Source organism: Danio rerio, chromosome 10, assembly GCF_049306965.1.
Source record: "Danio rerio strain Tuebingen ecotype United States chromosome 10, GRCz12tu, whole genome shotgun sequence".
Classification (NCBI taxonomy): Eukaryota; Metazoa; Chordata; class Actinopteri; order Cypriniformes; family Danionidae; genus Danio; species Danio rerio.
In genome coordinates, this window is record NC_133185.1 from 6,877,200 (window position 1) to 6,900,986 (window position 23,787).

Sequence of the window (23,787 nt, forward strand, 5' to 3'; positions counted from 1 at the left end):
TTGGTTTAAAAAGGAAGTACAAAAGCCCAGAGACAGTAATACGGATTAAAACGAGGTCAGATGTTTTTACTCATTAAATCTTTAAAATATAACATTATAACAACAAAAAAATAACCTGTATGACTGTTTTTTTTTCCTTCGTTATCCATCGCAGGAGGTTCTTTATCCATAATCATCCTGTTTGAAATGACCGCGCTAAAAAAGAACCCGTGCTGCGCATGATCGGTGACCTCTCAGTATTGTTTTTTTTTTTTTTAAGGGGGCGTTTCCCAAACACCGACCGAGCCACGCCCATTTTACGTCGCGGTAATGAAACCCCTGGAATTTAGTGCATGCCGTCAGCGTCCCTCAGGGGCAGGAGTGCGCAGTGCAAGCGCGTAAACCCGGAAGCTGATCATTTACACCAAACAAAAGCCCTCGGAAATGTCGCGTGTGTTTTTTTTATTCAGGAAAGAGAAACTACAGATTCAAGTTTCAAAATGTTACCAAACAAATCGCTGACTGAAGAACGACACAAAGCGCGCCAGCATTATCGGATTTACTAGCTTCGATTCTGTCTATACTGGAGGAATTTCTGTGTGAATTGTAACGCTGTAAATGAACACAGCAGGTTTAAACGGTCTATAACTGATGGAGAATTAAGTACATTTGTGCCTATTGTCAACTAGGTTTGTTCGTGTTTTTAGTTCACGATTGTAGCTCGTAATCGATTAATCGGACCGCGACTGTTGATCAGAGAGGAAGGTGTGGGTCCAGAATGACTCTGGCAGTGTTTTTTGGTTGTGCCTTCATAGCGTTTGGTCCCGCTTTCGCCCTGTTTGTTTTCACTGTCGCCAAAGATCCTTTAAGAGTCATCATTCTGATCGCAGGGTGAGTAACCTGAGTATATTTCACTCACGTAATCTAATACATTAGACCTTTAACTTAACCATTCATCAATTATTCAGCACCATAGAATGTGACACCATAGTGTTACCACTGGGCAAAGGTTGGTTTTATATTTGCACATTATTTCATTTTGAACAGTGACATGCTAGCTAACTTCGAATATTCGGTATTAAATGAGATGCAAGTATGACTTCAGAACAACATTAGCACTAATTAACTGTGAATAAAGCTGATAATATGATTTTAGGTAAAGCTGTTTTTATATTCGCACATTGGTTTAGTGTCTAACTTGTTTAACTTGTGACACGCTCCCTGTATTGTTTACTATGGTACTTTGAGTTTGAATATTCGGTCTGAAATCACAAGTATGACTTCAAAACAACATTAGCACTGTTTATTTGACTGCGAACAATGTTGTAGTTTGATGGTTATATAGGTGAAAGTCCAAATGTGCTAATATAAAACCAACTTCAATAGTATAACTGGCTGGTGAACAGGCTGGCCCTACAGGATCAATTCGAGGACTCGTCTGTCACTGGGATCTCACAGGATACGGCCTGGTCCAGGATTAGGGAAACCTTGGGGGGGAAAAAAACATAGGCGCAGATGTCGTTTAAATTATAATGTCTTTTGGGAAGTGTTCCCGGCTCTGGCTGCCCTAAATAATGCAGACTAACAATTCTTTACAGGATTTCGATTTCAACAGCATTTGTGTTTCATGTGCATGTGCTCTATAGTCTCGTCGCACCTTGATTTCACCACATAGTAAATGTTCCTAGATTAACGTTGATCCTGGTAGCTCAACAGTACTACCCTTTTTTAACACACTGGTGTCAAACTCCTGGAGGGCCACAGCTCTGCACAGTTTAGTTCCAACACTAATTAAACACGCCTGATTAAACTAATTGAGTCTGTGGAAGAATAGAGATATCTTGTACAAAAGGAAGTCTATTTTTTCAATGGTATGACAATAGAATATTTACAGTCAGTTTATTTTAAAAAATAATAATATGCTGTTATTTTTGATGCAATACCATGTAAAGGTGTATCTATGTTGCATAATTCTGTATACAATGTGGACCTACTGCCAAAGACAAGTGATAATGTTTTATTTATTGGTGATATTAACATTGTTAAAGTTAAATGTAGTAATAGATATATTAGAAATGTATTAAAAGATAATCATCTTTTATCTTCTTCTGGTCATCAAAATTTGGAAACCTTAAACTGAAGAAAGTATGGCTACAGTACTAACAAATGCATTTTTTATTAGTAATAAAGTAAGACGGGTATCTTTTACCATTTTTCACAGAATTTATCCTGTAAAAGAGTTATTTGAACGGTTTGAAGTGGATCAAGAGAACTCTTTTTTTCAATTTGTATACTCATGATTATTTTGGATTGATGTTTCTAACTTTTTCAAGGACGTTTGGTACACTTATACAAATTGGATTATATGATGTCATGTTTGCTTTAGTACAAGATGGAATTGATTCTAAAAGTACAACCTATTTTCTCATGCAACTAATAATATAACTTGGAAGATACCATATTCATGTTAAGAAATGGGCCAAAGCTAAGCCAAATTGTGAATACTTTTTAAAGGAGATTAAGCTATATGCTACTACACTATGTAACATTAGAAACAGAAAAGCTAAAAAAAACATATGAAGCATTATGTAAATTTCATTTGATTAAATAAATGTTTTTATTATTATTTTTTGTCCTATCTATTTTGTTTTACCCCTGGCATCTGTTTCTACTTTGAATGTGTAACTAAGATATTTTCTCTCGTTTTATTTTATTTATTTTTTTTGTTCATAATTGTTGTGAGAAGTATTCTCTTGTACTTAGTTTGTACATATTTACAATAATAAAAAAAGACAGGCAAAAAAAAAAAAAAAAGATAGGCATGTTGAAGCAGGTCTGGAACCAAACTCTGCAGGGCTGCGGTCCTCCAGAAACTGAGTTTGACACCACTGAATCGTAAACATCCTAAAGTGTTTAACAAATGAACTTTCAGATCTTCATTTTTTAAATGAACCTTTAGAAGTTATATCAGATTCATCAGAATGTTTCCATCACCACATTTAAAGAGATAGCTCAACCAAAAACATCCTGTTATCATTTATTCACCCTTTACATGTTCCAAACTAGTTTTTTGGTTTTGTTTAGCAGAAGATATTTCGAAGAATGTTGGAAACCATTACCTAACGGCTTCTATAGTGTTTGTTTTTCCTGCTATGGATGTCAGTGGTTACAGGTTTTCAACATTATTCAAAATATCATTTTTTGTCTTAATAGAACAAAAAACAAAACCTCAAACTAGTATGAGACAATTAAAGTGTGATTAAATGATCGTACGTTTTTGGGTGAACTATTCCTTCAACAAAAACAAAAATGATTCAAAACTAGTATTTTTCACGTGTGATGTGTTTGTTTCAGGGCGTTTTTTTGGCTTCTGTCTCTGCTATTGTCTTCTCTGGTCTGGTTCATCGCTGTGAAGGCCAGTAACTCACAGGATCCCAGTCTTCCCAGGGGTCTGCTGATTTTTGGGGTTTTCTTTTCAGTTTTGCTCCAGGAAGTGTTTCGCTTTGCCTACTACAGACTGCTCAGGTGAGAGTCATTAAGACATGCAATAAATGATAAGAAACATCACGATTTTGCCAAATATATTGATTTAACCACAGCATATGTACAGTAATTAAGATAAGGCTATGTTTACACGTCAATAATGTGCTTAAAACGAAACTGCTTTTCATTTTGTTTTAGAAAAATTGTGTAGTGACTACGGATGCTCCGATCAGGATTTTTGCAGTTGATACTGAGTCTGATTTCTTGTCATGGTGATCGCCCGATATCGATTCGGATGCTTCACGCTTTATTATGCATTAAACACATTTTCCATCTTAGTATGATGCTTAGGTGAATAAATGCCTTACCTAAAATAAATTAAGAATGCTGCTTATAATCCCTTAAACACTCTCTTATAACCATTTAGCTATTTAGCTAGATATAAAAATTGGTAAGGAAAATTACAAACAATGCAGTTTGGAAACATTGCAAATGATGAAAGAAGAATCACATCTCAATCAAGAAAAAGTTTGAAGTGCAAAAGTTCTTTAAGTTTTTACGTGTCAAAAAGACCTAAATCCATTCAAATATTTAACTCTTCTCCAACTATTGACAGGAGATCACTCAATGAGAGAGAGGGGGGGATTTACTCTCGCGATATCTTAACCGTTCTGTTTATTTAACCTAACAATTTAATGCTTAGAACATCACTGTGCCTCTCATGATCTGTTGTCTTGCTAATTTACTCTCGTTGCCGTGATTTCTGGGTATTTTAACTAATTTTGGGGATCATGGAGTCACTATGAATATGCTGGAGGCTCATGGAGCTTTTAGATGAGGTCATAAGGTTGGATTAGACACAAGATAGGGGTGATCACGCTCGCCCCTATGGCTGCACTTACAATGAGACCATCACTCAGATTGACGCGTACCGATTAAGTAATTAAATGTGATTATCAGCCAATACCAATCTTCGGTCCGATCAATTGGAGCATCCTGACATATTTTGTCAAAACATTCTCTGATTTGTGGCAGCCGAAGGAGCTCAAGCATGCTGCAAGTTAAGAAAAAACATGTAAATAAAAAAAGAATGGAATTTATAAAGCATTTTCATGGTTTTGACAATACAAGCAATCGCTAATTTTTATGAAACAAGGCAAATATAGAAACTTACTGACAAATTTAAATGTGTTGGGGACCCCAAAAAGTGCCGAACCCAGCAGCTTTCTGCAGTGTTGTCAGAGATCTGATGGTAAAGTCTAGAAGGGATACATGTGCAGCCAGAAGTTAACGAGATTTATGTACATTATTACAACATTGCAATTACTGTACAACAATAATTACTGTTTTAACATTACTGTAAGGTACTGTCACCAACATCCATGCAATATTGTAAAGACATGTCAGCCAAGACAGCCCCACAATATCCAGAGACCTGAGATACACGGGGTGAATCTCATCCACCCTTGCTGCTTTGCCACTGTGTAACTGTGCAAACTACCTCTGGACTGGACAACCAGAGTGGTGGTTCCCATTTTTAAGAAGGGACACTCCTTAGCCTTCCTGGGAAAATCTATGCCAGGGTACTGGAAAGGAGGACCTGACCAATGGTTGAACCTAGGTTCAGGAGAAACAATGCGTTTTTTGTTCAGGCTGTGGAACACTTGACCAGCTCTATACCCTTACCAGGGTGCTCGAGGGTTCATGGGAGTATGCCCAACCAGTCTACATGTGTTTTGTGGACTTGGAGAAGGCATTCAACCATGTCCCTTGTGGCATTCTGTGGAGGCTGCTCTGGGAGTATGGGGTCAGAGGCGCTTTGTTAAGGGCCGTCTCGTCCCTGTTTGAACAGAGTAGGAGTTTGGTTCACATTGCTGGCAACAAGGCAGACTTGTTTTCAGTGCATGTTGGGCTCTGGCAGGGCTGCCCTTTGTCACCAATTCTGTTCATAATTTTTATGGACAGAATTTCTATGCACAACCTTGGGACGGAGGGGGTCCAGTTCGGAGATCGAATTCACAGTTCGCAGATGAAGTTTTTCTGTTGGCTTCATCGAACATGGACCTTCAGCATGCACTGGTGCAGTTTGCTGCAGAGTGTGACGCAGCTGGGATGAGAATCACCACCCCTAAGTCCAAGGCCATGTTGCTTCACCGGAAAAAGGTGGTTTGCCATCTCCGGGTTGGAGGAAAGTCCTTACCCAGGGTGGAGGAGTTCAAGTATCTTGGGGATTTTGTTCACAAGTAAGGGATGGAACGGGAGATTGACAGGCGGATTAGTGCAGCAGTAATGCAGTCGATGTACCAGTCCGTTGTGGTAAAGAAGGAGCTGGGCCGAAAGACAAAGCTCTGGATTTACCGGTCAATCTAAGTTCCTACTCTCACCTATGACCATCAAGCGGTCAAAATGAGTTTCCTTCGCAGGGTGCACACTTATTGATAGAGTGAGGAGTTTGGAGTAGAGCCGCTGCTCCTCCACATTGAGAGAAGTCAGCTGAGGTGGCTCGGGCATCTGTTTCAGATGACATTGAATGAATGAATGAATGAATGAATGAATGAACATTACTGTGAGGGTTGGGTTCAGGGCAGGGGTATGAAAACAATGTTAAAAAAAACTATTAAATTGGCAATTTACGAAATAATATAAATAATTATTGTTAACTTTCGGCCGCAGCTGCATCCCTTCAATAAATAGCCAATTACATTATTACAAATAAACTAACAACAAGGAACCGTACATCCAACCATGATTAATTTTTCCCCAACACATTTCTTTTGTGGTGTGTCCTATTAGCAGTGTGTTTCTGTATTTGTATGTGTTGTCAAATTCAAATGAGAGTTTGCTTGCGTTGTCAAATTAATGAAGATGGGGTTTTTGTCCAGAAATGTTCTTTGTTTTTGGAGACAATAGATCTCTGTTTATCTATTCATCTTGATCTTTGGAAGTTTACAGATCTTTTACATTCACAAACTACATGAAATGTGTTATCTGTAAAATCATAATAGGGGTACTTTAAACAATAAAAATATAAAAGGCAGAATGGATGTTGTGACATTGGACTTCTTTCTAAAATCACGTCTTCACATGTCTGTGTTGTGTTGGCTTGCTCATAATTGGAATATGCTTATTTACAGTTATTGTTATTGTAAAGGAATCTGTTTCCTTGAAACTGTGATGAATTGTTTGCCTTTTTATGTTGATTCATCAGGAAGGCCACTGAGGGTCTGGCAGCCATTAGTGATGATGCCAGTTCGGCCATTTCCGTCCGGCAGATGGCTTACGGTAAACTGTGCTCCTGACACACTCAGAAAGATACTTCATGGCATTGTTTGATGTCGACTGTTCAAGTCGAGTAATGCTCCAGGTTTGTCATTATGTCCTTATGTTTTGTGTACAGTGGCTGGATTGGGTTTCGGAGTCATGAGCGGTGCATTTTCAATGATCAACATACTGTCTGACTCTCTGGGTCCTGGGACGGTTGGCATCTTTGGAGACTCGCAGTATTACTTTATTACAGCAGGTGAGGTCCTGAAAAGCCTCAACATTAATAAATCCTCTCCAATGACTTAAATTTGTAGATTTGTTGTCAAAATTAAAGCCTGTTACAAGTGACGGAATCAATGACTTTTTTAATCCTTTATAGCACAGCTGTCAGAGCCAGTTCCTGGAGGGCCGCAGCTCTGCACAGTTTAGTTCCAAACCTGCTTCAACACACTTACCTGTAGGTTTCAAAAAAGCCTGAAGGACTCAATAAGTTTGCTCGGGCGTGTTTAATTACAGTTGAAACTAAACTGCAGAGCAGCAGCCCTCTAGGAACTGAGTTTGCCACCTGGAGCATAGGTCTCAAACTCAATTCCTGGAGGGCCGCAGGACTGCACAGTTTTGCTCCAACCCTAATCAAACACAGCTGATCCAACTAATCAAGGTCTTCAAGACTCTTTTGAACACCTCAATTATTAGCATACGATTATTAGCATACATTTCGGTTCAAAAACAACACGAAATCTAGCCTCTCTTACGTGTCTTTAATATTCAGCAGCACATGTAGCCTCTTGTTAGAAAGTAATTCATTCTGAGTTGATAATAGTCCAAAAAGTGATGATAATAGTTAAACATGGCAGTTTGTTCATGTTTTAGGTTGCAGACGCATCATTTGCTGCTGTGCTTTTGTTTTCGCGCTTCACTCTTGCGTTTGTTCCTTTCTGACAGGATCGGATATTAGAGCGCTTTAATGATCACTAGCACGTTATCAATATGAGCTCAAGAAGTTCGTTATTTCAAATATCGACACGATCGCGAGCTCTCTGGACAAAGTGAAACCGCTCACACTTTTAGACAGGCTCGCAAAACAACAACAGGCCACAACAGATTTGGTTCTTCTTGGCGACAAGGTTTGTTTGAGATCGGTTGACCATGGCTCGTTATTTTATGTATATATTATTTCAGTGTAATGTTTCAGCTGTCTAGCTTAGCCTTTTGGTACCCTTGGTACCTTTTGCAAAGGGTGCCGAAAAAGTGGTACAATACAGTTCGGTTCGGTAGCCTTTTGACAGTGGAAACGGCCATAAAAGCATACCGTACCACTCAGTGAAAACAGGCCATTAGAAGATCCGGTTAAAAAGATTAATTCATTCGCGAGTCGACCCCCATCATCATTATTAGTCACTCCTGATCTAGAATATAGAAAAATGTTCAATCATTATTGTTTTTTGGTTATTTTTATGTATATATTTACTTTTACATCTCCTAATATTTTTCTCTTGAGAGCTTGTTTAATATTGTGTACAGTTTTTTTTTTGGTGCAAGTGAAAAAAGAAAATATTTAAAACATTTAAAAAACACTTTAGCAACGATACCACTGTTGTTATTTGTTAAATTGATGGTTTGACTAAGAAATCAGGATTCTGTGATCTGATTGAAGATTGTATGTTGGGTGTTGACAGCACTGATGACTCTGGCGCTGACGCTGCTGCACACGTTTTGGGGCGTCCTGTTCTTTGAGGGCTGTGAGAAGAGCAGCTGGTGGGTCATTGCTGTCGTCGTCAGTCTTCACCTGTTAGTCGCTGGCCTGGTGAGATTTACATGAACACAAACTTTAATTGTCCTCGATCTGCTCTTTAACATGTTTTAATTAACAACACCAGAAAAGTACTATACACTTGTAGTGGCAATTTTCTTTAAGGAGGCGCTCTCGGTGGTCAAGAAACAAAGTCTTACCCGGGATGTCTTTTTAAAGCTTTTATTCTTTGCAAAGAAGGTCACAGTCATACAGCAACAACAGTTTCTGCAGAGTGAGACAATGGAGCAAAGTGTGCTCATCCTTTTATCTGGGTTGTGCTGCTTACGAGGTTCAACCCAAACCACACATACCACGACAGGTGTGAAAACCATCCTGCTGCTTCCCTGTCATATATCACACAGCCCATGCCCCTTACCCCTAACAAATGTTCATCTTAAAGCCTAATTGGAAAGATAAGAACCAGGTGGTCACATACGGGAATGTAAGGCTGTATAAACAAAAGTACACTGTGAACACAAGTGACTTTTCACACATCTAAAGATGAGGAGTTAGCAAGTTTTCCCTACACGTTCATCTAAAAATGAATTTCCATTACAATTCCTCTCTTTTTATCATTCATTGATAACTCACTATTAAATTCATTTTTCAATTGAATACAAAATCACACTGATTACAAAAATCATTTGACAGGTTTCTGCACACATCAAATACACTAGAGATGTTTAAACACTCTTCTTAATAGTTTCCCCATTAAGATTTATCTTTCAAAACATCCCTCTTCCCTGGGAGCCGGGCTAAACGAATAATCACTGTTATTGCGCTCCCGATCGAAATCGGACCCTCAGTCACCCTACAGAGGTTCAAATCCCAGAAATTGCCTGTTATTTTCACATTATTATTGTTTCATACACATAATAAATTCTGCAAAACATTTCTTCAATCAGTTACAAATCACTAATACTCTACATCATTAGTTCACCATTAATAACATTCATAAACAGGAACACCTTGTTGTTACTGTACCCTTCATTCATCACATTTACACTCTTCTCTCAAGTTTCATGCAAATGATCACTCTTGAGATTTGTTACAGAGCATACCAACTCATGCAGTTTGCTGTTTTTGTTTGGACAGACCCAGAATACATATGAGCAAGCAGATAGTTATCTCAATTTTTAAAAAGTCAGGTCCGTTAATATTTTCCCAATTAAGTAACAGTCGTCACCTAAAATTTTGTTCTCAATAGTTTACGGTTTTTCTTTATCCATTTCTATGTCGCTGCTATCATCAAAGTCATAATCAAAATCTTCACCCATGTCAATATTCATACCCTCTTCATTCACAGCCACTCTTATCATCTGATGGGATGTTGTAGGTGTAATTAGTCTGCCCACTGACCATGATACAAATCTAAATATACATGGAAGACAACATAATATCACTACACCCACTCCCAATACAGGTAACACCACAGTAAAGGCCCAGTAGATCCAGTTTCCCCACTTAAATGACAGCCAATCTAGCTATGGGTTGCTAACTTTCTTAGGTTCTTTTACGGTCATTCTCATGTGGGTCACACTGTCAGTAATGTTTTGCTGTAATCAGGTTAATTAAGGTGACACTAGCTGCAATGCCAGTGTTGTTCTCCTCAGACCACACATTCCATGCACACGGAATGGATGGCAGCTAATCTTTTCTTCCATCCTCAGATCTTTAATGCGATGGTCAAGCACAGCTTATTCACCTCTCTTTTTGGTCGCTTTCTCCTCCGTCTGTGTGCTGCTTGGTGTTGTATTCAGAAGTTACTGTTACACACACACCTCTTGGGTTGTTATTGTTTCTCCCCAGCTGTGACCTTGCTTCCCTCAGATAGCAGCCTGCTGTTTTCCTTCAGGTGGTTTCAGAGCCCCTCTTTCTCTCCTACTCCCTCGTGGAATCCTCCTCAGGAGATGGAATTTTCCTGCAGTGCCCATCATGCACCCACGTCGCCCGCTCTGCGACCTTCACCGCCGTCTCCGTGGTCAGTAGCACTTGAAATGGACCCAGCCAGCGCTTTGCTCTCCAGCTCTTTCTCCTCAGGTTCTGATCACCACGAAGTTGCCAGGCCTCAGACTGTGCAGTGGTCTCTCAGCAACCTTCCCCTGTGCGGCCTTTACCTGCACACAAACATCTGACAACACATGAGACATATCTTACAGTAATTCAACATGTCATTCTCACACACATCTGTTGAGGGCAGCTGCTGTTTTCCCCCATTCACACCTACACGCGGTGGTTTACCTAAGAGAATTTCAAACGGGCTCAAATTCATTTTTGATCTTTTTTTCATTCTCATGTACTTCAGGACAATGGGTAAAGCTTGAACCCATGTAAGCCCTGTGTCTTCACAGCATTTTGCCAATTTGTTCTTCAGTGTACCATTTTCTCTCTCAGCAGCTCCTCCTGAAGCTGGATGGTAACTGCAATGTGTTCTCAAATCAATTTCCAAATATTGGCCCACTTGTTTAATGGCTTCATTTACAAAATGAGTAGTATTATCTGAGCTTTTTTTTTTTTTTTTTGTGGTATTCCCCACCTCGGCACAATTTCAGTCAGTAACGCTTTTGCTACCGCAGCCGAATCTTGCTTTGAGGTTGGAAAAACTTCAACCCATTTTGACCACATGTCAACCATCACCAAACAGTACCTTTTCCCATTGCATGGGGACAATTCAATGAAATTCATCATCAAATATTCAAATGGCCCTGTTGGAGGTGGATGAGATGATTGTGAAACTTTTATCGCTCTGGCCACATTATGTGTGTTGCAAATTACACATCGTCTACAGAAATTGTCCGCAAATGTAGTGAACCCCTTTGTGAACCGCAGTTCATTCATTTGCGCAACCATTGCTGTTTTTGACGCATGATCTTTACCGTGAAGTAATTTTGCATAATGTTGGAAAAAATGTTTTGGTAAACACGCCTTGCCCTCAGCACACATCCACACATTATCTTTCATCACACAGCCAGACTGTCTCCACTTGTTTTTCTCCAGCCCCGTCGCGAATGTCTGCATATCCTGCAAAGAAGAACACACGTCATTGTTATCATCAACAGATAGCAAAGAACATTCGGAGTAATCCTTGTCTCGGGATGCTGCGACTTTTGCTGCTCCATCTGCTCTGGAGTTACCTACAGAAACAGAATCTTTATTGTTAGTGTGCGCTGCGCATTTACAAATGGCCAGTTTGTCAGGTAGTAAAATTGCATCAAGCAGCGCTGCCACTAAAGGAGCATTGAGTATTGGTCTACCATCAGACTTTAGAAATTTTCTGTGTTTCCACAGAGCCCCAAAATCATGAGCTACTCCAAATGCATATCTTGAGTCAGTGTAAATTGTAGCCTCTTTTTCTGCCATTAATTTACATGCTTCTGTCAACGCCACGAGCTCTGTGGCCTGTGCCGAATAGTGCCCTGGCAATTTCCCAGAGGTCAACAGATCAAATTCAGTTGTTACAGCGTAACCAACTTTATTTTGGCCTGTTTGTGGATCTTTAAATGCTGAACCATCCACAAAGAGTACATTGTTACAATTTTCAAGTGGTTCGTCAGAAAGGTCAGGTCATGGTGTATACACCTGTTAAACAACAATGATGCTCCTCCCAATCTTCCTCAGTATGATGGAGAGTAGCAACATTCAAACCTGTGCATCACTTAACATTTGCATTTGGCATATCTAACAAGAGTGTGATATCTCAGCCAGCGGGCTGTTAACAGATGCAATGTTTTTTGTTCTTGGAGTATCATTGACACAGAATGTGGCACCATCAGTATCAAATCAGAATACCCAACAAAATCTCTTTAAGCCATAACAGCTTTTTCCCGCAGCCGCCACTGCTCTTAAGCAACGTGGCAGGCCTGCTGCTACGGGGTCAAATTTGCAAGAAAAATATAGGCCACAGGTTGCAGTCTACCTCCATGATCCTGTAGGAGTAATGACGTCATGAACCCACTCCTCTCATCTACCATCTGAACAAATGGTTTTGTTGGTACAGGCAAACCCAATGCAGGGGCTTCAGCCATTTGTAATTTCATGTTTACAAATGCCTGCTGTGCCTCTGTTGTCCACTCTAGTTTGTCAGTGGATTTCATCCCCTTCCCTAGTGTTAGGGCTCTCAGGGGTTGTTCCAAAATTGCATAATTTGGAATAAATGTGCGACAATATGAACACATACCCAAAAAAGACAACATTTGTTTTTTCGTTAGAGGTTTTGGTACATTTTTTATACCACTCACCCTTTTTTCAGACAGAGATTTGCTGTGTGGTGTAATGACGTGCCCCAAAAATGTTACCTTTTGTTTAACAAACTGCAATTTTGTCAAACTGACTTTGTGGCCCTCCTTAGCCAAATGTTTAAGGAGAGTCACAGTGTCTTTCACACACGTCTCTTCATTTTCAGCACATATCAACAGGTCATCAACATACTGTAACAAAGCAGTTCCAGCTGTCAGGGTCAAAGGTTTCAAACTTCTTAACAACGCTTCATTCTATAAAGTTGGAGATGCTGTAAAACCCTGACACAGACGTATAAAAGTGTAGCCTTTACCATTAAAATTTAATGCAAACCAAAACTGGCTGTCTTTGTCAACTGGCACACTGAAAAATGCATTTGCCAAATCAACCACTGAATAAAATTGTGATTTTTCAGGAATTTGTGACAAAATTCTGTACAGATTTGGAACTAATGGAGCCCTTTGTTTGACAGCTGCATTTACTGCTTGCAAATCTTTTACAAAACGCCATTCTGTAGGCATCCCATTATCCCTTATCTTTTTTACAGGAAAAATAGTGGTGCGAACCTCAGAATTGTTGCATGGTACAATAACACCCTGTTCCAGTAAAGCCTCAAATACTGGGGTAATGCCCTCAATGGCTTCCCTTTTCAAAGGATATTGTTTTTGGCAAGGTCTGTAATCAGATTTTGCAGCGATTGTGACTGGATCACAACCTTTGATTAAACCAACATCATACTTGCTTTTAGCCCATAATTCACTTGGTATTTCTGTTAAAGCTGGATGTATGTCTGCAGCGTTAAAGTCAACCATGCAAGAATTATTTACGCAAACTTTGTCAATATCAGTCAAAGTTCTTGAAACAGCTATTTCAGTTTCACTGTCCACCCGAAATACTCTCGAGCTCTCAATCCATTCTAACCCTTTCTCTCTACTCTCAGATAGGCCTAAATCAGCCCAAGACTGATGTTTACCCTTGCAAACTGATATGTGAGGCACAGCCTGTGCTAACATGAGATAGAATGAAAGCTGCTTTTCTGACAGAGACACTGAAACTGCACACAGACTATCCTTTTAGTACATTTTCTCTAAAATCAACGTTTCATTCACATTTGTCTCAAACCAAGCTTTCTCAAATTCCTCATCTGTAAATTACGACATGTGACGTGCAATTTCACCAAGAGACATATCCATGTCAAAAGGTTTTACTCAATCTTTAGCCAATTTGCAGATTACATCAGCCCATTAATTGTTTTCAATGAGTCTGTGATTCAACCAGCAAACAACAAAATTCCTCCTTTTTTTTTTTTCCACTCTCACACCTGAGAAGTCTGCTGTTAGAACTAAGTTTAATTTACACAAAATATTCCCTCCAATGAGTGGTATCAGACATTTTGGCAAACAAAAAATGCGTGGTTGAAAATTTTACCCCCCTCTGTCTCACAGGTCAGCGGAGCTGTAAATCGCTCGATCACTGTATGACCAGATGCAGACAGAGACTTGTGAAATTTGTTTTTCAAAGGTATTTCACACTGCAGGTCACATGGTCGTATGCAAGATCTGCTAGCTCCGCTATCAGCTAGAAACTCAACCAATGTATTCTCAATCATCAGATAGTATTTTGGCATATTAAAAATGCTTAATTAAAAAAAAAACATTGCCATTTCATTAGAAAAATGATCAACATTACTGTGATCAAAATTACAGTGGGAAATGCAAGCTTTTTCTTCATTGCAGAGAGCCAAAAGTATGTCAGTGTATGTGAATATGTCTGTATAAAAATGTGTCTGCATTTAAACTTGTTAGTAAAATATGTTCACTTCCCTTTACTGAAGCTGTTGGCTGCTTGGCCAGACCCTCTCCGTTCTGCTCTTCCCTCTCCGCACATCAGCTCAGTTGTTGGTTCGCGTCTTTCAGATCAATCCTTGACCAAAAGTCCATCTCGGTGGCAAGCGCAGACATTTAGTACAGTTTCTCGTCATGTACACCACAGGCTCTGCAGATTTCATCGCCATCCGTCACATTCCAGTTTCTCCATCTTCGGGTATCTTTCTCACCCTTGACACCTTTGTTGCCTTTGAACTTGCGATATCTTTGGTTGTCAGGTCTTGGTTGGATCTTTGGTTGGCTGCTTGTACCAGAGCCATGCACAGCTCGTTTTCTGCTTTCTTCTTGTCCTGCTTCGCTGTCAGCTTGTCTTCAACATGTTGAGCACACAGCAAAATGTCTGTTAAATGTCCATTTCTCCAGTTCAAACAGATGTCCTCCACTTGCTTGAGGTGGGAATTTTGTTGGTGCGGTCGGAGGTCTTCTGGGATAGTAGCAGTTGAGGTCTGGGTCAGTTCTCAGGGCTCACAGCTCAGCCACGGGATAGTGATGGTACGGCGGTACATGTATGGAAACAGATGTATAGAAAAGATTAGTAATGCTAATTAATCTTTCATTCACACTTTCACATTTTTCACTTGCTTTTTCCTTCACTTTATCTCCTTCATTCTTTTCCCTACATGCCACTTCTTCATTCTCTTCCCTACATGCCAGCTGCCTCTGCAGCATTTTCCTCTTTGCCTCTTATCTGCCTTTTTGAGCCAACAATCAACAGTGTCTCCACACGACACACACACATGCCTTTCACAAAAACAACCTGCTTTTCCTTCTGCCTTCTCAATCAACTCTTTCATTTTGTTTAACCTAGTAACACTCAACATTCCCTTTCCCTCAGAAACTTGTGATACTTTATTAATTTTCCTATATCTTGCATGCTTTTTAAAAAAAAAAAATTTCCATATAATTTTTTTTTTCCATATTCCAAAACACCGGTGTATCATACTTTCTCACCTTACTTTGGGACTTCCCCATGCTGGCAATGATCTATCCCCTGGACTTTGTCGGTACCTATTAATCTGTTGGACGTCTCCAACAGATGTCGATTTTTCACCTAAAATCGAAAAGTTAAGCTATGCAGCTCTAATTTCGTGGCCCCCAATTTCAACCCCCTTTTAGAAGTAAATCGCTTGGCCCCTGATTTCAACCTCCTTCTGGAAGTAAATCGCACAGCCCGGATTTCAACCTCTTTTTTGGAAGTAAATCGCACAGCCCCCTGATTTCAACCCCCTCCCGGGAGTAAATCGCAGTTAGCTAGCCAAACGTATTAGAAAGGTCTTGATCTTAGTCAGGCGCCAGATCTCACTTGTGTAAGGTCTTGATCTCAGCTAAACGCCAGATCTCACTTATAAAAAAGTTCTCGATCCCCACCTGATGTCAGATCTCACTTGTATTAATCACGTCGCTATCCCACAAAGACAGACCCGCCAGCATGGTGATGACCCAAATTGCAGTAAAAACCCTTTTAAATTGCCTAATCAAATGCCCAAAACTTGTTAAATTTCTTTTTTAACAATAAACAAAGAATTTGTTTCTTACCAGAGAGTTCAGATGCCACTGAGTTCTTTTTCCCAGATGTCAGTGGGGTTCTTCTCCGAGCCCGGCGGTCGGCCCCTCAACCCTCAACCAAGCGGGGCAGGGCTGTGACACGAAGTCCCAGGATGATCAGTCACCGTCCGCAGGGTCCGGAAAATTCCCTCCAAGACATCCCACTTCTGACACCAAATTGTAGTGGCAATTTTCTTTAAGGAGGCGCTCTCGGTGGTCAAGAAACAAAGTCTTACCCGGGATGTCTTTTTAAAGCTTTTATTCTTTGCAAAGAAGGTCACAGTCATACAGCAACAACAGTTTCTGCAGAGTGAGACAATGGAGCAAAGTGTGCTCATCCTTTTATCTGGGTTGTGCTGCTTACGAGGTTCAACCCAAACCACACATACCACGACAGGTGTGAAAACCATCCTGCTGCTTCCCTGTCATATATCACACAGCCCATGCCCCTTACCCCTAACAAATGTTCATCTTAAAGCCTAATTGGAAAGATAAGAACCAGGTGGTCACATACGGGAATGTAAGGCTGTATAAACAAAAGTACACTGTGAACACAAGTGACTTTTCACACATCTAAAGATGAGGAGTTAGCAAGTTTTCCCTACACGTTCATCTAAAAATGAATTTCCATTACACACTACTTGTCAAAACTTTGGAAGGATTAAATAATTATGCTCACCAATCATTTTAGTATCTTCATGGTATAGGCCCCTGGTCTATGTGTTCTTTCAAGATACTAGTATTCAGCTTAAACTGACATTTAAAGGCTTAACTAGGTTAATTAGGCAAGTTAGGGTAATTAGGAAAATCATTGTATAACGATGGTTTGTTTCGTAGACAATTTTTAGACAAGGGTCTAAAAATACTGGCCTTAAAGGGGTGGTCCAGAGAGTATTTTTAAGGCTTGGTTGGGTTTATGGGGTCTCAAACAACGTGTGCTCATGCTTCATTTGTAAAAAAGAAAAAAAAAATTGTTACTTTTTTATATTTCTTACTTTGATTATATACAGCTACTCAGCTAACATGAAAATGTCTGTCATATTTCCTATTTCCTCTGAAAGGCCTGCCCTTAAGAGGCTCTGATTGGTCAGTTAACATAATGTGCTGTGATTCGCGGCTTGGCAGAAAGCGTCACGCCTCTACTAACACATGCTTTGCCTCTGCTGTGTAAATACTGTCAGTCAGTATAACTTTTAGCCGTATCAGTTTGAGCCTGATTCAGAAAATGAAGAGGACACAGCTGAACCTCATGTCTGCTCTCTAAAATAAAATCTGACAAGTGTAGGATTTGTCACACAGGGAACGCGGCTGCATAGAGAGACACTGCAGTGCTGGTGAAGACTGTGGGTGTTTACAGCGGTTTGACGGATAAATATTAACTTGTAGCTAAATTGTTAACTGTGCCAAACAGCCTTTCAGCATTTCTCGTTGTTTACATCCTTGTTTACATCTTTGCTACAACATAGCGTTAACGCTAAACGCTGTGCGTGTAATTGATCAATTTTAACAAATAAAAATATTTACAGGGTGTGGCTCACAATCCACAGCGTCACCTATTATTGTTGAAGCTGCTCCTTTGAGGAGTTTTTAACCGTATCCAGCACTGAAATGGGAGAGATTCTGGAAGCTCTCCTTTGTCAAATGCTAGAGCTATATATCTGATTTATAATTCTCTGGAACATAGTTAAAATTAAGCTGTAAGCACTTCGCTCTTTTTGTCGTGTCCTTTGGTAGCTAAAATACAGAAACAGAAGAAGCGCTGTGCAAATAGCAGCGTTTGGACCGTATTTTATCTTTGTGTGCTATAACATTACAGCGCCTCTGGCCAGACCCCTACACTGCACAGGGTGAATGAGCATAATGCCGAGTTCAGACTGTGTGATTTTAGCCCTGATTGTGACTCACCGACAGTTTTTGAGAAATTGCAGACAAATGCCTGAAATTACAGGCAAATCAGTTCTCGTTCACGTGAGTGACAATCACACAGTATGAACTATCAAAGACGCGATCTAAGAGAATCGATAATGAGTCGCTGACGCCCATGAGATATTTGGCATGCTAACTATCTGGAGCTGTCGGCGATTTAAATCATACCATGTGAAATGTGTTTTGACTGAAAGTAATATCCGCGATCACATACAGCCAATGAGAGAGCAGCATTCACTAGTACGGGTACCTAAGTTAAAAGCGCTCATTTTCAGTTTTTTTTGACCCAAGAAATGGAGGAAAAACTAGTGTAAATTTGGCAGAAGCACTGTGTTTGTTTGACGTGTCATCTGAATAATATCACAATTAGGTCAAAAAGTAAAAAAAGATAGATTTTATACATCGAGTGTAAATTAAGTGTAGATATTATACATCGAGTGTAAATTAATTTTTTAGTAAATTTTTTTTTTTAGATTTTAATTCTTTTATTCTTTTTCATTTGTAGATATATTTGTGTATTGCTGTACATCCTGCATGTTTTAAACTGTGTAAGCGAGGCACACAACAAGGATTTGCTATTTAAACAAAGTGGCGGAAAACGGGAAAATTAAGTTTGCGTTGGTCTGAAAATAGCAACTCGTCGGGGCAAACAGGTCTTGCACCTTTTTGCGCCGGGTGTATGATAGGGCCCATAATGTTACCAGTTTTTTATTAGTATTAAAAAATGTCGATTTCACAAGGGGGGTAATGATTATGTCTTTAACTGTATGTCTTTTAGAAGTCTAAAAAGCTGTGAGTTACAGATGGTGTCTGTTTCTGTCTTCAGTCTCTCTTGAACCCGCTGTATGAAGGCAGTCTGCCTCCAGTGTATTGCATTACTCTGCTGATGGGCATCTGGGCTTTCTTCTCGTCTGGAGGATCCCTGCAAAACCTCAGTGCACTCTGCACACGTAAGACACTCAAATACCTTACATTAATTGCTAGATTTGAATGTTTCTGAGATTGATAGTTGAAAGCAATTCCAGCCAATCCCTTATATTTCTGTTGAGCATGTGAAAGGGACAAATTCTCATAATTTACTCACCTTTTACTTGTTTAAACCTTTATGAGTTTCTTTGTTCTTGTAAACGCATAGGAAGAAAGCTGTAATCATTGACTTCCATAGTATTTGTTTTTCCTACTATGGAGGTCAATGGTTACAGGTTTTTTAGCTTTCTTCAGAATACCTTCTTTAGTGTTCAACATAATAATACACAAAGAACACAAAGACTCTTCAACAGTCTCCTCTTTTCATAAAACACACAAAGGTTTGGAACCACTTGACAGTGAGTACATTTTCATTTTGGGTGAACTATACCTTTTACACACAGTTGGTTCAAACTTGGTTCTTTTGATGGCCACAGCTCTGCACAGTTTAGTTTTAACCCTAATTAAGCACACCTGAACAAACTAATTGAGTTCTTCAGGCTTGTTTGAAACCTGCAGGTAAAGCCACGGTCACACTGCACTTTTCGGCCCACAGACCAAGGCCGTAGATTTGCTCTTGACATTGGTGGGGACATACAGTACGTCCCTAGAACAGCACAAATTCTTTTTCGCAATTTAAAAAGCATTAATCAAGACTTTAGATATTAATAATACTAATAATTAATGAAGCACATCCAATGCTGCAAAAGTCAATTACATGATTTCACTGCAATCAGACGTTGAAGATGTATGAATGTAGAGAAATTTAGAGAGAGAGAATCTAAACTGATTTCGATTATTTGCAAAGCCTTGATTAATATTATTACAGTGAACTCGTAGCAAACTTGACTTTAAATGACTTTAAATGAAAAGTAGTTCCTTATGTCTAAGTCTTGCAGAGTGAAGGAAAACTGGAAAATGTCTTCGTTTTGGCACCTCTCAAGTTCATTCATTCATTTTCTTTTCGGCTTAGTCCCTTTATTAATCTGGAGTCGCCACAGCGGAATGAACCGCCAACTTATCCAGCATATGTTTAACACAGCGGATGCCCTTCCAGCTGCAACCCATCCCTGGGAAACATCCACACACACTCACTCATTCACACATACACCAAGGTCAATTTTAGCATAACCAATTCACCTTTGCCACACGTCTTTGGACTTGTGGGGGAAACCAGAGCACCCGTTGGAAACCCTCACCAACACGGGGAGAACATGCAAACTCCACACAGAAATGCCAACTTTCTTCTATTAAAAACAAAGGAATATGTTTTAAAAAAGGCTGGAAACCTGTAACTATATTGACTTCTATAGTATTTGTTTTTCCTGCTATATACAGGTCTTGGAAAACCTGGAAAAGTCATGGAATTTTGACATAGCAATTTCCAGGCCTGGAAAAGTTTAGGAAAAACAGAAAAATCCACAAAGTTTTTGGAAAAATTTGTTTAACAAACATCTGTACACTTGAATCAGGGCTGCGCAATATTGGAAAAATCTGACATTACGGTATTTTGTATTTCTGTAATATATAATTCGATGTGAATACAATTTCACCAGATGATATAACAGGTTTATTTGGATTGATTGTGGGTATTTTGGAGGAGGGATTCTCGAATAATATATAACAAATAAATTACAAGCAGAGATAAATAAAATATAGTAAAGATAAAAGTGAATGATAGTGTTCAGGTTTTCACTATTAAGTTACAGATATTGAATAATCAACACTGCATAGTCTTCATTGTTTATTATTTAATCTTTATTAAAGTTACAAAATATTTCTTGTGGCCAGATGTTTTAAACTCTGAAATATTGAAATGTTCACACAGTCACAGGCCTTAAAGGGACAGTCCACTCAAAGATTTAAATGTTCTCACTATTTATTCACACTTCACTTGTTTCAGTACAATAGGAAATTATATTCTTTTTGTGTTTATTAAAAACATTTTGGGTGAACTATCTCTGTAAAGATGCAGGCAGATGATAAACTTTACTCCATTATGATTAAACTCTATATTAAACTATAATCTCAACATTGCATATCCTGCGATGTGACTGTTGCAGATGCACACATTGAGATATCGATTCTAAAATGATATTTTGTGCAGCCCTAACTTGAATATAGGTTAGTTGTCTGTACTTCTTTTCTGTTATTGGCCAAAAACTCTCTCATTGTTAGTGCTGTTTAAGCATTATCAAAATCAATTTTACATAGATATAAAACAAATGCAAACAAAATAGATTGTTGCGTGTTCTTTGATATGCTGTAATAAATTTGAACGTCATTGTTTTTCTTATTATTTACCATGTATATGTAGACATTATGTCATGAAAATGTTCTCGGAAGTTCTGGAAAAGTATTGGAAATTTGGTGGTAAAATGTGTATGAACCCTATAGAAGAGTCTTTGTGTTCAACTGGAGAAAGAAACTCATTTAAATGTGTAACCTTTTGAGAGACAGTAATTTTAAAAATTTGGATGAACTGTCCCTTTAAACCAGGGGTGCCCAAACTCGGTCCTGGAGGGCCGGTGTCCTGGAAAGTTTAGCTCCAACTCCAATCAAACACACCTGAACCGGCTAATCAAGCTCTTGGATATACTAGAAACATCCTGGCAGGTGTTTTGAAGCAAGTTGGAGCTAAACTTTTCAGGGCACTGGCCCTTCAAGACCGAGTTTTGGCACCCCTGCTGTAAACCATAGGTCTCAAACTCAGTTCTTAGAAGGCCGCAGCTCTGCAGTTTTGCTCCAACCCTAATCAATCACAGCTGATCAAACTAATCAAGTTGTTCAAGACTATTAAGCAGGTGTGATTTGGAGGTGTTTGGTGCTAAACTGTGCAGAGCTGCGGCCCTCCAGGAATTGAATTTGAGACCACTGTTTTAAACTGATGCAAGGACTTGTGAGTGTTTAAACACAGCATCTGTCTTTCTGTGAACAGCATAAAGCGATGATGCGACTGCCAAACAGTCCTAGTAACAGGTCATGGTTTTGATCCCTGGTGTGTGAAGTGATAAAATCAACGCTTTCTAAATGCAGTGTGTGTCACTTTGTACAGAATTGTCTGCCAAATGCATAAATCTGAAATCAATACTGTCACACAGCGCTGTGCTAAACAGTTTCAGTCCTGTTTGTCTAATTGTCGCCTCTTGTTTTTTTATTTTATTTAAGGCCGGAAAGCTGAAGCAGAGTCTTCATAAGATGCTTTTAGTCGTCCCCAGTGAGACCCAGGACAACAAACGGTCAAGTCTAAGGCTGCTCGACTGAATGGCAGCGTTTTCTGAAAGAGCACATTCACCAGCTCAAAGCCCCGAGGGGACCTAGACACGTCTCCTCCGGCGTCTCGGCCGCGCAGACTGTCTCTCAAACGCTGTAAATAGCTTGATCTGAATGCAAATCAATAAGACGGATCTGTAATGTTCTTTTGTTTTGAAAGCAACATTCTCTGGCTCTTGTGAATGGTTGTGGTTTTGAACTTACTTTGTCGGTACATTTCTGAATCAAGCCTTATTGTCAGCCCGATTTAAGGGTAGGAGTGAAACCTGAGCACCTTCAAGCCCAAAGTATACCTCTTTTTTATTTATGTGTACACTATGCACACTATCAAACAGACTTTACTGTAAATTTTATTTGATATTCGTCAAGTCCTAGATAAGAGTTGTTAGTCAGATCACTTTGGTTTGAGCAAGTTACCGAATATCCTTTTCTGCTCACAATTAAGAGATTATTTAACACTACGTCTTTAATGCTTAATTTTTTGAAGTGTAGGCTGTTTTTACAATAATATAGTAATTTGTACACTGTTTATTTTTATTAAAATAAATAACTTTATTTTATTAAATGTCATGCTAATACAGGGACACATCCATTGGATCTGTCGTTTTTTTTGTAAACTCGTTCACAAGTTGGTAAGCTTAAAGAAAATCTAGAATTTCCAAAGGAGTACAGCAATTCGTAACTTTTCAATATGATGGCTAATTTGAACGAAATTGTAGATTTAATTTGTACATTTGTTTATTGTTTTTTTCATCTTTAATTAGGGCTGTGTGATTAATTGAAATTGAATCGCAATCACAATTTTAAGCGTCGCGATTAGCTAATCGCTAGAGGCTGTGATGTGAAATATACAGTTGAAGTCAGAATTATTTCAATTACAGAGCAAGGAAAGTATGCCTGGTATTATTTTTTATTCTGGAAAAGGTCTTATTTGTTTTATTTCGGCTAGAATAAAAGCAGTTTTTAATTTTTATTAAAACCATTTTAGAGTCAATTATTAGCCCCTAACCTGCTTAGTTAACCTGATTAACCTAGTTAAGCCTTTAAATGTCACTTTAAGCTGTATAGAAGCGTCTTGAAAAATATCTAGTCAAATATTATTTACTGTCATCATGGCAAATATAAAATAAATCAGTTATTAGAAATTACTTATTAAAACTATTATGATTAGAAATGTGTTAATAAAAATCTTCTCTCCATTAAACAGAAAATAGGGAAAAAATAAACGGGAGTGAATAATTGAGGGGGGCGAATAATTCTGACTTCAACTGTATATGCGCTGTTTAATTTTCCCCACCCAGAGCAAATGCGTGACTGCCGTCTGTGTGTGATAGTTTAACTAGCCAATTGAGTACTCACACTTTCGTTCTGCCCAATCAGAATTGCGCAACCGAACTACGAAAAACGACCACAATTAAAAAATAAATAAATAAA

General features: G+C 39.0%; 1 protein-coding gene and 1 long non-coding RNA gene across 2 annotated transcripts; one reads left to right on the forward strand and one right to left on the reverse strand.

Moving 5' to 3' along the window:
- Positions 1–409: 409 nt before the first annotated feature.
- On the forward strand, positions 410–22,929 carry zgc:114200. Its single transcript, NM_001030129.2, is given in 7 exon segments — positions 410–870; positions 3,334–3,504; positions 6,671–6,744; positions 6,860–6,982; positions 8,406–8,533; positions 18,941–19,064; positions 22,249–22,929. Coding segments are annotated over 7 exon segments (762 nt in total). The 5' UTR covers positions 410–757; the 3' UTR covers positions 22,278–22,929.
- LOC110438394 (uncharacterized) lies at positions 8,686–16,549 on the reverse strand. The gene is made up of 3 exons (XR_012386092.1): positions 16,425–16,549; positions 16,180–16,337; positions 8,686–10,638 (listed from the first exon to the last, which is right to left on the reverse strand). It is a non-coding gene; the product is annotated as an uncharacterized lncRNA (long non-coding RNA).
- Positions 22,930–23,787: the final 858 nt, after the last annotated feature.